Source organism: Protopterus annectens, chromosome 3.part0 (genome assembly GCF_019279795.1).
Source record: "Protopterus annectens isolate FY-2018-M chromosome 3.part0, PAN1.0, whole genome shotgun sequence".
NCBI classification, from domain to species: Eukaryota; Metazoa; Chordata; order Ceratodontiformes; family Protopteridae; genus Protopterus; species Protopterus annectens.
Window position 1 is genome coordinate 1963227852 of NC_056731.1, and position 14727 is coordinate 1963242578.

Sequence of the window (14727 nt, forward strand, 5' to 3'; positions counted from 1 at the left end):
ATTAAGGGTAGCCAGCTGCGTTTTCATTCTATCTTGGAAATCCGCAGCTGTAGGGTCCTTTAACATTTCACTCGCTTCCTTGATCAAGTCCCTTTGAAGACGAGTAAAATGGCAGAGGTAGTTCAGCGAACGCATGGTAAATGTCGCTGACGAGAACATCCGCTTCCCGTACCTATCCATGGACCTAGATTCTTTGTTAGGTGGATGGACAGGTACTGAAGGATCAGCTAGCTCCTTCTTAGTGGCAGCAGCTACCACCATAGCATCCACAGAAACTCCTTTCGTTAAAAACTGCTGTCTGCCGGAGCTGTGATGAACTTGGAGGGTCTCCTGGGAGTGGGGTCCACTGAATCAGGAGCCGTCCATGCCTTCTTAGCAACCACCTGCATGAGGGGTCAAGGGGGACACCCAGGAGGTGGAAGGACGAGAGCCAAACGCCTCAAGATACACAGATTCGTCCTCCGAAGGGTTGAGGGCTGGCCAATTTCCCCTCTGTTTCAGGATCTCCAGAATGTCTGCAAATGAGACATCTTCAGAAGGGGAACGGGGGGAACCCTCAGAGTCATCCAAATCTGTGTCTGACGTGATGGACTCAGGTGAGTCAATGTGTTTCCTCTTACACTTCCTCTTCCGAGGGGGCTCTTCTGCCAAATCAGGAGAGGCCTCGGAAGAGGATGAAATCCCCACTGGGGGTTCTTGAGGAGCCGGCTCTCTGCGGTCCGGGATGAGGGAGTGAGTCGACTTAGCCTGAGGCACCATAGAGGGAGGGGCGGACGGAGCAGACTGTGGAATAGAGCCAGGCTCTAACACACTCCGCATGACCTCGAATGCACCCCTGTCAGGCAGAGCCAGAGGTCCCCGCTCCGAAAAGCTAAGAACCTCTCTCGGCACCGACAGTGATGGCTCCGAGGCCGATGTCGGAGCCGAACTCACCAGCGCCGAAGCACCGAGAGGGAGAGGGGGGTCGGACAAGGGTCCGATGCCACTCACCCCTCGAGCCGACGAGGAAGTCCGGGCTGAGATTCTTCAAAGGAAGAAACGGAGCGGCAGCGGGCGAAGACAATTGTATCGGCTCCGACGCTATCACAGTCTCGGTTCCGACGCGACCCGGCTCCGAGCTCAAAGGAGTCGAAGGAGGAATATATTGCTGGACCGGGGCAGGCATCGACTGATGAGTCGGGCTCTGAAGCATCTGGGCCAGTGCCTCGGACTTAAGTAGTCGACTCACTACCCTCTGAAGGTCATGATCCGACAGCCTCGATGACCTAGAGGAGTGAGATCTATGGCTCCGTTCAGACAGCAGGGGAGATCCTGGAGCCGAATGAACGGAGCCAAGAGATGGTGACCTTGACCTCTTTCTAGTTGTCGGCTCCGAAGGTTTGGTCGGAGCCGACACGGGAAGATCAATTACCTCGGCTCCAGCCGGAGCCGAGGGAGCCACAGAAACTGTGGACTGAGACTTATCGGCTCCAGCCGGAGCCGATAAAGGCAGAGGTTGAGAAACCTTAGGTCTCGGCTCAGAAGTCGGAGCCGAGGACCTAGATGCCTTAGAGGGCTTCCCAGAAGATACAGATTGGGAATCCTCAGGCTTTAGTAAGCCTCTTAGTATTAATTTATTTTTTCTTTCCTGCAGGACCCTGGGGCTGAAGGCATGGCAGACAGCACAGGAGTCCTGCAGGTGCAAAGGCCCCAGACAGTAGACACAAGAAGTGTGAGCGTCTGTCAGAGACATTTTCTGACAGCACGCATCACACTTCTTGAATCCGGAGACCTTTGCTTCTTTTGACATTTTGTCTGAACAGGTGTACACAAACCACGCAGACAAACACACAAGTTATACCCTGTCAGATTACTACAAAAAGGTAAAGGTAGAACTAGTAATTTAGATTACAATAAACTACAAAAAACACACACAATCCACTAGGGGAGGGAAGGCCTATAGGCCCAAGGGAAGAACCAAAGGTTCTTGGGGAAAAGAAACGGAAATTTTTTGGGTAGGGATAAAAAGTTTCTAAACTACTCTAAACTAAGAGAAAAGGTTAAATTAAGGGGGTTTTGAAGACTAATTTCACAAGAAATTTGGTACTCACCAGGAACCGGTAGAAAAAACCAACCTCGAAGCTGCAGCGGCAAATGAGATCAGAGGTAACTCTCGCCTAGCATTGTGGGATATAAGGGGAGCCTCGAGCCGGTGGAACCAACTCTCGAGCTTTAGAGTGGCCGAGTCGGAGCCGAGGTCGGCTCCGAACCCATCCAGCAAGAATGAAGGCGAGATAGACAACTTAACATCTGTAGTTAAGCTACATGTCTCAATTTGATGGGTGACAAATGCACAACTGGAGAGGAGGCATCCAATAAGGAGGGCGGGGGGACACAACCTTCTATTGCCAATGTAAAACTATACGGGAACAAAGGAATCTCTTTTCAATCTAGAGCATTTTACTAAGGCTACTGACCCCACTCCCTAGTCCAGAATCACCAACATGGGGATTGCCGGATAGCAAGTGGGCCTAAAAGACGCAGCTGAAGGAAACCTACATGGAGGTACAACCTTTGACAATTACTGTTCTGACAAAGATGAAACACTGCTGATTCTACGAGAAACATCTGCAATGACAGAAATCTGAACATAAGCAACACCCTAAGTAGGTTTGCCTAATTGAATTTCAGTCAAATTGAAAAGAGAAGAGGGAGATTCGCTTCACCTTTGTAATCTTAGGAAGAGCAAAGGAAGACCTCTCATCCTCCATTCTGTACTTCTTGCTTTCAGTCTTGACTTCATTGGAATATGATTCCCTTGGCATTAGATCTTTACAATTAGTTTTACATTCATGAACTGTCCTAGGCAGAACAATCAAAATTAAAATGGCAAATGTCTAAGTAAGGTACAAAAACTATGCTTATACTGAGGCTGGATTTTATGCCTGTATTTTTGAGATTTCTTTAAAGTAAGATGCTTGCCTGGCTTATCCTGCCTATCCATCCAAAACAAAGTCGCCCCAGTAACCAAAAGTATATGAACTGTGAACAAACTATACAAAATTCCAACAAGAGGTACAGCAAAGTCAACAATTACCATAAACAGACAAAATGTCAGCCCTAGCTCAAACAGCAGAAAATAAAACAAAAAATGGAAACACATGACTGAAACATCAAAAAGATAACATAGAGAAAGGTAGAACTGAAAAGAAAAATCCACCTAAGAAAAAGGATTGCAGTACTATACTACCATCTTTCAGATGCTAGCTGTTCCAAAGCAAGTTTAACCTGGAGAAGCAGACAGACGCTGTTCCAAAGCAGGTTTAACCTGGAGAAGCAGACACAGTGCATTACAGAAGCTAAGGGAGTAGTTAAAGCCTGAAAAGCCTTAATGTACCAAGCTCACTACTGCCAGTGAAAGCATCTCCTGCATTTGTTAAACACTTTCATTAAATCATCAGTTAACACACGGGCACTCATACATTAATAGAAAAACAAACTGTGTTGACATTTTTTCAGTTATGTACATAATACATTATTACATATATGTTTCCTTTCTTTACAACTTTCTTATACCTCAATGTCTTAGCACAAGAAATAAGAAATGTAGACAAAATCTGTCATAATGGGAGGACAAATGCCCAAAAATAAGAACAGACTTTAAATAATGCTCTTACAAACTTAGAAAGTTGCTAAAACAAAGTGATTTGTATTTGCATGCACTTTCTAAAGGATATGAAGTCTGAAACTTAAAAGAATGTCATTATTTAAGTGATTTTAATCCTTAGATTATCCCAGTGATTTGTCAAAAAAAAAAAAAAACTATTTTTATGAGGAATAGACTAAAAATATGAGGCAAGAACCGGGACATTCTGCAAAAATCTATACAGTTGAGAGGTATGGGTCCAACATTAGATACATTGCTCAATTCCTGCCTTTCCTACAAACTCACTCCTCTTACTGAACATTATCTTGCATAAGATGTTCCCAAAAATTCTATTAATTTCTATGTTATTTGCTGCTTCTCTTTTCTAAAGATCCATTTCCAGTTAGTTTAGCTCTTTTACAATATTCAACTCCTCAAATACAGTTGGTTTAGATTTTTATTTCCAAAGAATTTTTTTTTTTTTTTTTATTTGGCAACCAACAGAATTAAACTTAATAAGGCCTTACTATGTCTAGGCAATTTAGATCCTGTGTCCCAGCTCAAAAGAATCTTTATTTTAGCTACAACCATTTGCACCCCCAGTTTTTCTGACAGAATATTGTGCAGGGAATTTTTAAAATCTGCCAGCTCATTATACTCCCAAAAGTCATGTTCCCAGTTACCTCTTTTTTCCCCATCAACCTCCAACATTTGCTATCTACCTGAGGAAAAATTTGGGGTATTGGTAGTCCTGTTTAAGTAGATGGACTGGATCATATGAGATCATTGACAGCCTTTGTAATACTGCTCATAAGAAGTGGCTGCAGATGAAGACCTTTATCAGGCAAATTAAATTCAACCATCACCAAGTCTTCCTCCAATGTAATTTGTGAAATATATTCTATCATTTTTTATCCTTTTTCTCATCATGAAGGGGTCTGTGATCAAACCAGATGCAAATCATGCTGTTGTTTCCAATGTGACTTACAGTGCTACTACTAGACATCTGTGCATTCATTAACTTTACCTTCCACTACGACCTGCATACAAACCATCTACTTTGCATGCTTAATTCCCACCTACAGCTTTCTCTTTAACATGTTTCTATAACATTTGCAACATTAAGATATTGTTCCTCTATCAAAATCAACAGATGAGGCAGTTTCTGCATACTTTACTCAAGATGATAGTACACATGCCTCTCTCTTCTCTCCCATTTATTTCAAGACTCTTCCTAATCTTACTAGGGTAATTAGTATCATTAAATACTCTGAAAATTTGATGAGTACCGACAGGATTCCCATGCTGTTTTTTTAAAGACCTCTTCCCTAAAGGCTAGTTGAATTACTTGATGACAAAAACACTTAAAAGCTGCTAATTAGGATGCTGAGCCCCTCCAAGACAGCCACAGGTCACCACACCAGTAAATGCCTGCACCCTTCTAACAGATCTCCAGTAAATCATTAATCCTAAGTAATTAGCTCTACACCAGTTCTTCAACCGTGTATTACAGCCCAAAGTGTAGTGCACTCCAGCCTCAATGATGTACACAAAAAGCACCTCAGGGAAGGGCTATCGAATGTGCGATTTGTCTGGATTCCTTCTTCATTCTTGCAGTTTGTTTTCTTAAGAAGAAAAAAACACTCCCATCCCTTCCATGTGCAGTTTGCTCCTATAATCCTAAAACATCTCTCCTTGTCCCTACCAGAAATGGTGCCTGACAGTCAATCTTTCCTCCTGTCCTTTACCTGCTCTAGTTTAGCTCTGCCCACCTTACAAGTTGGATCCCCTACCAAAGTCACTTCCTTCTCCTTCTGTATGTCATGTCACCATACTGCAGACCCCCTCTATAAAGGTTCCCAGCATCTTCCTTAGCTGAAACTGCTAGCATCTCCATATGACTTAGATGGTTGTTTGCTTGCAAACAACTGGGGGCAGTGTGCTAAAACTTCAATACATTCCACTGTACACAATACCTCCTTCTCTCTCTGCTGCTGATCAGGAAATACTGAAAGGGTTCCAAAGTCTAAGAAGGTGCTGCAACAAGTACATGCTGAAGGATGGAACAGTCCGGAACAACAAACAGAGGCAGAACTTATGCTAAGAAAGAGCAGTGAATAAAGTTAAAGCATCGCAACTGTGTGGCTAATCACTTATAACATAATATACAAAGAGTTAGATGTCTAAATTCAAGATGGAGGAGTAAAAGTATTCTGGGGAGGGAGGAAGGAAGCTAGATGGAATCGGGTACATCACCAAGCAAATACCTTTCTCCACTGACAAGCTGTTATTTTTATTTCATGGACTATTTCAATGTTTACACATGATAGTTAAAAATTAGTAACAAGATACAGCAATTTTCACAGTTCTTGTTTATAGACTAGAACATGAACTGCCCCCCAAGAACAAATTCAAAATGAGTAATTAATTCTCTTACCTGGCTCCCGATTTATTTCGATATCAAAAAAACACTGGGGACGGTCTTTCACTCCCATTGCAATAGACCGGTATCACTACAACCTAAATTTAAAAAAAAAAAAAAAAAATATGTGATGCCAGAATTTTGTTTCTCAAATCTTACTTAGTATACAGTTATTTTTCTTGCTGCAAAGCATTCGCATTAGCTGACCACTGCCAAAAGAGCAATGGCACTACAGCTGTGAAGAAAGGCTGGTGAAGCAGAAAGAAAAGTAGATAAACATGCAAATGAAAATACATTCTACCTTCCTTAGTAATCAGGAAGCACAATTTACAGGAAGCTGAAAGAAAAAATGCAGCACTGGGAGAAAAATGCTGTTGACAGTTCATCAAATAAAATTTAGAACAAGAAAAAGCTACAACACTAGCAAGTGAAAACTATGAATGTGCCAGCTGCTGGCAGGATAAATTTTTTCCTACACAAAGCAGCATTTATAATGATTACAAACTACACAAAAAGGACATTTTTTAAACGAAGAGCAAGCTTTCCTAAGATATTCTTGTTCTAATGAAACAAGAAAGTACAGTTGTGTACACTTGCCATACATGTAGATGTTCGAGTGTATTCACTGTTGCAGTCATTACATTTGGGTTATCTGCTTGCAGTAGCCCTCAGTCGGCCTGATTAACAAAGTCTTGGGTCCTACGCCGGTTGCCATCCCTTCTTCCATGATGTCAGGTCATCAGGGGTATAAAAAGTACAGTTGTGTACCTACCATAAATGTAGATGTTCGAATGTATTCACTGTTGCAATCATTACACTTGGGTTATATGCCGGCAGGCTACCCGCAGTCGGCCCAAGTTCCAAAGTCTTGGTCCGGCGTCGGTTGCTGTCGCCTCTTCCCTGACGTCAGTGCGCCAGGGGTATAAAAGATGCAACCGACACCATTTTCTTCAGTTTTTCTTGCCCCAGATAGAAAGGCTGGAAAAATAAAATTATGGCAAAAAGTATGCATGTACTAATATAAACATTTCCTTCATCTACAAGCAAATACACCACATAGGTTGTATAGAGTTGAGAAGTACAGAGAAGTCCCACCAAAGTAAAGGGGGATGGTGGGTGGGAAACCTGGACTGCAACAGTGAATACACTCGAACATCTACATTTATGGTAGGTACACAACTGTACTATGTTCATCGTGTTTCACTGTTGCAGTCATTACACTTGGGTTGAATCCCAAAGCTGAGGTAGGGCGGCTGGGTCTAGATTGGATTTGGAGAGGCTACCAGGCCGTGCAGGACTGCAGTGGCAAAGCCTGCTCTGGATTTAGAGTAGAGAGGCAAGTGGTAGTGCTTGGTGAAAGTGTGCACTGAGCTCCAGGTTGCAGCTTCTAAAATGTCTTTGGTTGGTACTCCTCTGAGAAAGGCTGCTGAAGTGGCTGTTGCTCTGGTAGAATGTAGCCTAATGACCTTAGGCACTGATTTGCCATGTTGTGCATAACAGAAGCGGATGCAGTGTCCTATCCATTTTGAAATTGTCTGCTTTGTGATAGGTTTTCCTTGTGATCCTGCAGCATATGCTACAAACAGTTGCTCAGTTTTTCTGAAAGCTTTTGTTTTGTCCAAGTAGAATCGTAGCTGTCTGTGTATATCCAAAGCGTGCAGAAGTCTCTCCCCTTTATTCTGGGGATTTGGGTAGAAAGTTGGTAAATTAATGGTTTGGTTCAGTGCCACACTGGAAACTACTTTTGGCATGAATGTTGGGTTTGTCCTGAGAGAAACCCTGTCCTGGTGAAAAATGATGAAAGGTTCCAAAGCCATTAATGCCTGTAACTGATGCTCTTCTTGCTGAAGTTATTGCTAGGAGCAGAGCAGTTTTCCATAATAAGAATTTTATATCAGCTGTGCTGGCTGGTTCAAAAGGAGGCAGTGTGAGTTTTTCTAAAACAAAATTGAGATCCCAAGTTGGTACTGGTGCTCTCCTTGGGGGTCTTATGTTTTTTGCCCCTCTGAGGTACTGTCTTAGTAGAGAATGTGAAAAAATAGGAGGTTCCATATTGTAATGAGCTGAAATGGCAGAGGCATGGATTTTAATTGATGAGAAAGATAGGCCTTTGTCCAGCATCTCAGTTAGGTATTCTAAAATCTGAGGTATATTTGGAGCACGTGGGTCGAGCCCTTATGCCTGGTTCCAAGCACAGAATCTCTTCCATTTTTTCTGCATAAGATTTCCTAGTGCTGGGCCTCCTGGCTTCTAAAATGACATCCATAACAGCTTTAGAGAGAGGTGCAGTCTGAGTGGCTACATTATCTGCCATGCTGCCAGATTTAAGGTTCTGAGTTGACTGTGCAGAATCCAATTGTTTGGTTGAGTCAGAAAATGAGGAATTTGAGGTAAAGGCCAAGCTGGGCCCTGAGACAAGCTCTTTAGGATTGGGTACCAGTGCTGGCGTGGCCAGTCTGGGGCAATCAGGATAATTTTTGGCATTTCTTGTCTGACTTTTAGGAGCACTTTGGTAAGAAGAGGCATTGGTGGGAAGGCATAGACTGTCAGAGCTTTCCAGCTGAATGATTAGAGCATCCACTTTCCATGCTTGAGAGTGATAAGTTCTTGTGCAGAATTTCTGTAGCTGACAACTGTGAGGGGAGGCAAAAAGATCTATGTCTGGGCGTCCCCATTTCTTTGTTATCATGCTGAACACCTGTGGATTTAATTTCCATTCATGAGGGTCCAAGATATTTCTGCTTAGTTCGTCTGCCAGTGTATTTTTTGTTCCTGGCAGGAATTGTGCCTGCAGATGTACCTGATAGGTTAGTGCTGTGTTCCACAAGGTCATGGCTTGCCTGCATAGGGGGTAGGAATGTGTGCCCCCGTGCTTGTTTATGTACCACATAACTGTGGTATTGTCTCTCTCTATTAGTAGTTGTCCTAGATGCAGTAGGTCCTTGAAAGCTGTCAGGGCACTCTGTACTGCTAGCAACTCTTTCTGATTGATGTGAAGATGCATTTGTTCCTTGGGCCACGTGCCCTGAATACATTTCCCTGCCATATGTGCCCCCCCCCCCCCCAGGCATAATCCGATGCATCCATTGTTATTGTCTGCCTGGTTGTGGGTAAGGTGAAAGAATGTCCCTTGTTGTGGTGACAGGCCTGGGACCACCATCGAAACTCCTGTTGTAGGCAAGGAAATAAAGTTATGATCGTCTCCAGGCTGTGACGATGTTGCATCCAAACACTTTTTAGATACCATTGTAATTTCCTCATATGCAGTCTTGCATATGGATTTAGTAGAATGCAGGACGCCATGAAGCCCAGGGCCTGCAGAATTTTTCTTGCAGGGAGCTGGGTCTTCGTTGCCATCAGTTGAAAGTATTGAGTCAGTTACCTTTGTTTGTCTGGCGTGAGATAAGCCATCTGGGCAGTTGCATTTAAGCTTGCACCCAGGAATATTATCTCTTGAGAGGGCACAAGTTTTGATTTCTTTTCGTTTACTGTGTACCCTAGGCAAGTTAGTAATCTTTTTACAAACGCCAGATGCTTTAGTAGAATGTCCTTGCTCTCTGCTTGAATAAGGCAGTCGTCCAAGTAGGGACATATTTGAATTCCTTTTTGTCGGCAAAATGGAATTACTGGTGCCAGGCATTTTGTGAAGTCCCTGGGCGCAGTAGATAAGCCAAAGGGCAGTGCAGAGAATTGGTAATGCACTGAGCGTGCTATGAATCTGAGGTATCTTCTGCAAGTTTGTCTGATTGGGACATGCAGGTATGCCTCCTTGAGGTCCAAAGTAACTAGCCAAGCCTTCTTGCCCAGCATGGGTAGAAGCTGCTGTAGTGTTAACATTTTGAATTTTGGAACATCCAGGAAGGTAGTTAGGGTTGACAGGTCCAGTGCTGATGTCCAGGCTTTGTCCTTTCTGGGTAGTAAGAAAAGTCTTGAGTAAAATTCTTGCCCCTGTTCTTGCTGTGGTACTCTTTTTGAATAGCTCCCATGTCCAAGAGAGCAGCAATTTGTTTTTGCACCTCTGCCCATTGGTTCTGTGGCAGGTCTGGCATACCTCTTGATTTTGGAAGTGTGTGAAAGTGGAACCTGTAACCTTGAGAAACAATATTCAGTACCCATTTGTCCTGGGTGATTATGTACCAATTTTTTGAGAAAAGTGCTAGCTTTCCCCCTAGGGGTGCTGCCAAAATGTAAGTGCTTGGCATCTGTAGAGGGAAGTCATTGGGACTGTTTCCTATAAGGATGTGATTTGTTTTCCCCTCCTATGGGGACTGAAGCACCCCATTGTTTAGGTCTGTAGGAGCCTTCAGGCTGAGATCTGCCTCTTGGGCGTCTGTACCTGCCTCTTTGTGGCCTGTCTGACACTGGAAAGGACCAATTTTTTGAAGGACAGTTTCTGCTAAACCTGGGTGGTTGAACCTGTAAGAAATCCTTTACTGTATGCATTGATTTTGCTTTATCCTCCATTTTCTTTAACACCTCTTCTGCCTTAACACCAAACACCAAGTATCATGCTGTAGTGGAGCATCCAATAATTTAATTTTAACATGGTCAGGTAAACTTTGTTCTTTCAACCAAGCATGCCTTCGAATAACAGAGCCTGTAAAGTACAGTTTTGTACCTACCATAAATGTAGATGTTAGAGTGTTCACACTGCTGCAGTCATCACACTTCGGTTATCCTGCCGTCAGGCGGTCCCGCAGTCGGCCAGAGTTCCAAAGTCTTAATCCGGCGTCGGTTGCTGTCTCTTCTTCCCTGACGTCAGTGCGCCAGGGATATATAAGAGGCATCCAACGCCATTTTCTTCAGTTTTTCTTGCCCCAGATGTCAGGTGCCCCCCAGTAGGTGGTAAATACATATTGCCAATAAAACATGTAAAGAAAATACAAAGAATAACTCCAGTTACAAGCAAATACACCACAAAAGTTGTATCAGATAGAAAGGTATAGAAAAGTTCAGCTAGGTCAGAGGGGATGGGGGGAGGGTAACCTGGACTGCAGCAGTGTGAACACTCGAACATCTACATTTATGGTAGGTACAAAACTGTACTATGTTCATTGTGTTACACTGCTGCAGTCATCACACTTGGGTTGAATCCAAAAGCTAAGGATGGGTGGTGGAGTTAAACAGGGTTTGGAGAAGCTAGTAGGCCCTGCAGAACTGCAGTGGCAAAGCCAGCTCTAGTCTTAGAGTAAAGAGGTAAGTGATAGTGTTTGGTGAAGGTGTGCACTGAACTCCAAGTTGTAGCTTCCAAAATATCCTTGGTTGGTACCCCCCTGAGAAAGGCTGTTGATGTAGCTGTAGCCCTGGTGGAGTGGGACCTAATGCTAGCAGGTACCGGTTTCCCATGATGTGTGTAGCAGAAACGTATAAAATGTCCTATCCATTTTGAAATGGTCTGTTTTGAGATGGCTTTTCCTTGTGATCCTGCAGCATAGGATACAAAGAGCTGGTCAGATTTTCTGAAAACCTTAAGTTTTATCCAAGTAGTAACGTAATTGCCTGTGAATGTCCAAAGAGTGCAGGAGTCTTTCTCCTTTGTTCTGGGGGTTTGGGAAAAAGGTGGGTAAATGTATGGTTTGGTTTAGGGCCACACTGGATACCACCTTTGGCATAAAGGAAGGGTTAGTTCGTAGAGTGACTCTGTCTTGATGAAAAATGAGGAAAGGCTCCACTGCCATTAGGGCCTGTAGCTCCGAGACTCTTCTAGCTGAAGTTATTGCTAGCGGCAGGGCAGTTTTCCATGATAGAAACTTTAAATCATCAGCTATTCAAAAGGCGGCAGTGTAGCTTTTCCAGAACAAAATTGAGATCCCAAGTTGGTGTTGGTGCTCTCCTGGGCGGTCTTATGTTCTTAGCCCCTCTGAGGTACTGTCTTAGGAGTGGATGTGAAAATAAAGGAGGATCCGTGTTGTAGTGAGCTGAAATCGCTGAGGCGTGGATCTTAACAGATGAAAAAGAAAGTACTTTGTGCAACATCTCAGTTAAATACTGTAGATTCTGAGGAATGTTTGGAACAAGGGGATTTTGGCCTTTAGCCTTGTTCCAGGCGCAAAATCTTTTCCATTTGTCTGAATAGGTTTTCCTGGTGCTGGGCCTCCTGGCCTCCAGAACGACATCCATAACAGCTTTAGATAGAGGTGTTGGCTGGCTGTTTAGGTAATTTGCCATGCAGCCAGATTTAAAGTCTTGAGCTGGCTGTGTAGAATCTGATTGTTTTGCTGAGTGAGCAGGTGAGGAATTTGGGGTAAAATCAATGGTGGGCCGTGGGCCATGTTCCTTAGTATTGGATACCAATGCTGGCGTGGCCAGTCTGGAGCAATGAGTATCACTTGTATCCTCTCTAATCTGACTTTCAGCAGCACCTTTGCTAGAAGAGGCAGTGGAGCAAAGGCATACACTGTTAATGTTTTCCAACTGAATGAGAGGGCGTCCACATTCCAAGCTAGTGGGTGGAATGTCCTTGTGCAAAATTTTCGAAGTTGGTAGTTTTGGGGGTTGGCAAACAGATCTATGTCTGGGCGTCCCCATTTTTGAGTTATCATTGCAAATACTTGTGGATCTAGTTTCCACTCGTGGGGATCCATGATGTTTCTGCTTAGGTCATCTGCCAATGTGTTTTTCTTTCCTGGCAGGAATTGTGCTTGAAGTTGAACTTGGTAAGTCAGTGCTGTGTTCCACAATGTCAATGCGTGCATAGATTTTGCCTTATCCTCCATTTTCTTTAAAACCTCTTCTGCTTTTACACCAAATAAAACATCCTGCTGTAAAGGTGCATCCAATAACTTTGCTTTAACATGATCAGGCAGGGTTTGTTCTTTTAACCAAGCATGTCTACGTGTGCGCCCCCTTGCTTGTTTATGTACCACATTACTGTGGTATTGTCCGTCTTTATTAGTTGTCGTCCTGGATGTAAGAGGTCCTTGAAAGCTGTTAGGGCATTCGGTACAGCTAGCATTTCTTTTTGATTGATATGTAGATGCTTTGGATCTGTAGCCCATTTGCCCTGAATGCACTGTCCTGCCATGTGTGCTCCCCAGGCACAGTCCGATGCATCTGTTGTTATAGTTTGCCTGGCTGTGGGTAAGGTAAAAGGCTGACCCTTGTTGAGGTGACATGCCTGTGCCCACCATAGAAACTCCTGTTGAAGGCAGGGAATGAGTGGTATCATTGTTTCCAAGCTGTGGCTGTGCTGAGTCCATACGCTTTTCAGGTACCATTGTAATTTCCTCATATGCAGTTTGGCAAATGGTATTAGTAGTATGCAAGATGCCATGAATCCCAAGGCCTGCAGAATTTTTCTTGCAGGGAGTTGGGTCTTTGTTGCCATCATTTTGAAGTATTGAGTCAGATGTTGTTGCTCGTCTGGTGTGAGATAAGCCATCTGGGCCGTCGTAGTTAAGCTGGCACCCAGGAATATTATTTTCTGTGAGGGCACTAGTTTTGATGTCTTTTTGTTTACTGTGTACCCTAGGCAACTTAAAAGGTGTTTGACAAATGCCAGATGCTTTAAAAGAATGTCCTTGCTTTCTGCTTGAATAAGGCAGTCGTCCAGGTATGGGTATATTTGAAATCCTCTTTGTCTGCAGTATGCAATTACTGGTGCCAGGCATTTTGTGAAGACCCTGGGCGCAGTAGATAAGCCAAAGGGCAGTGCAGATAATAGATAATGGGTTGAACCTGCAATAAAAAGTACAGTTTTGTACCTACCATAAATGTAGATGTTCGAGTGCTAATACAGCTGCAGTAATCACATATGGGTTCTCTGCCGTCAGGCGGTCCCTCGGTCGGCCGAATTCCAAAGTCTAGGTCCGGCGTCGGTTGTTGTCGCTTTCTTTCCTGACGTCAGCGCGACAGGGGTATATAAGACACAGCCGACACCATATTCTTCAGTCTTTCTTGCCCCAGATGTCAGGTGCCCCCAGAAGGAAGGCAATACATAAATTATATATATAAATATATTCAAGCAATGCAATGTAATCAAAAATTAGAAGTTATGTACTTACCATAACGTTCCATCTGAGTAGGTGGATTCATTTGTCTGCAACCTGTGGGGGTATGGATCCGATATCGGATCCGAACCGGCATGGTTTATCCAGCTATGGATCCGAGCTCCTAGCTCCTCCCCTCACCCATAATGCCCTGCTCTCCCTACATGACCTCAGATCGAGTTTGCCCTGCACCAACTACCCTAACCAAAGGGTAACACACCCTATGCAGGAAACTAACAAGGGCAGGGGGATAGGAGGGCGGGATGGTTGCAGACAAATGAATCCACCTACTCAGATGGAACGTTATGGTAAGTACATAACTTCTAAATCTGAAGTAGGAGAATTCATTTGTCAGCAACCTGTAGGACAGCGTCCCCAGCTACCTGAATCTTGGGTGGCCATCATGGAAGGATATTCCAGAGCACCGCGGAGCCAAAGGATGCTCTACCTCTAGAAGTGACGTCCAGCTTGTAATGAGTAATAAAGGTATGAGATGAAGCCCAAGTGGCTGCTGAACAAATGTCATCCAGAGGAACCCTAGACTTAAAGGCCGCTGAAGTAGAGACAGACCGGGTCGAATGAGCATGGATTCCCTCCGGTGCGGGACTCCCAGAGGTTTGGTACGCCAACAGAATATACTGAAAAATCCAGCGTGACAAAGAAACTTTGGAAATTGGTTTACCCAGATTAAA

The 14727-nt window shown here is 43.9% G+C and overlaps 1 protein-coding gene across 3 annotated transcripts in view; it reads right to left on the reverse strand.

Moving 5' to 3' along the window:
- Positions 1-14727, reverse strand: part of NKTR (natural killer cell triggering receptor) — a 1518686-nt gene that overhangs the window by 1320143 nt on the left and 183816 nt on the right. For all 3 annotated transcript variants that reach the window (XM_044066053.1, XM_044066052.1, XM_044066051.1), the window contains exon 2: positions 6063-6145. In XM_044066053.1, the coding sequence (XP_043921988.1) occupies positions 6063-6120 (58 nt within the window). In that variant the 5' untranslated portion in view covers positions 6121-6145. The remainder of the gene's footprint in view (positions 1-6062; positions 6146-14727) is intronic.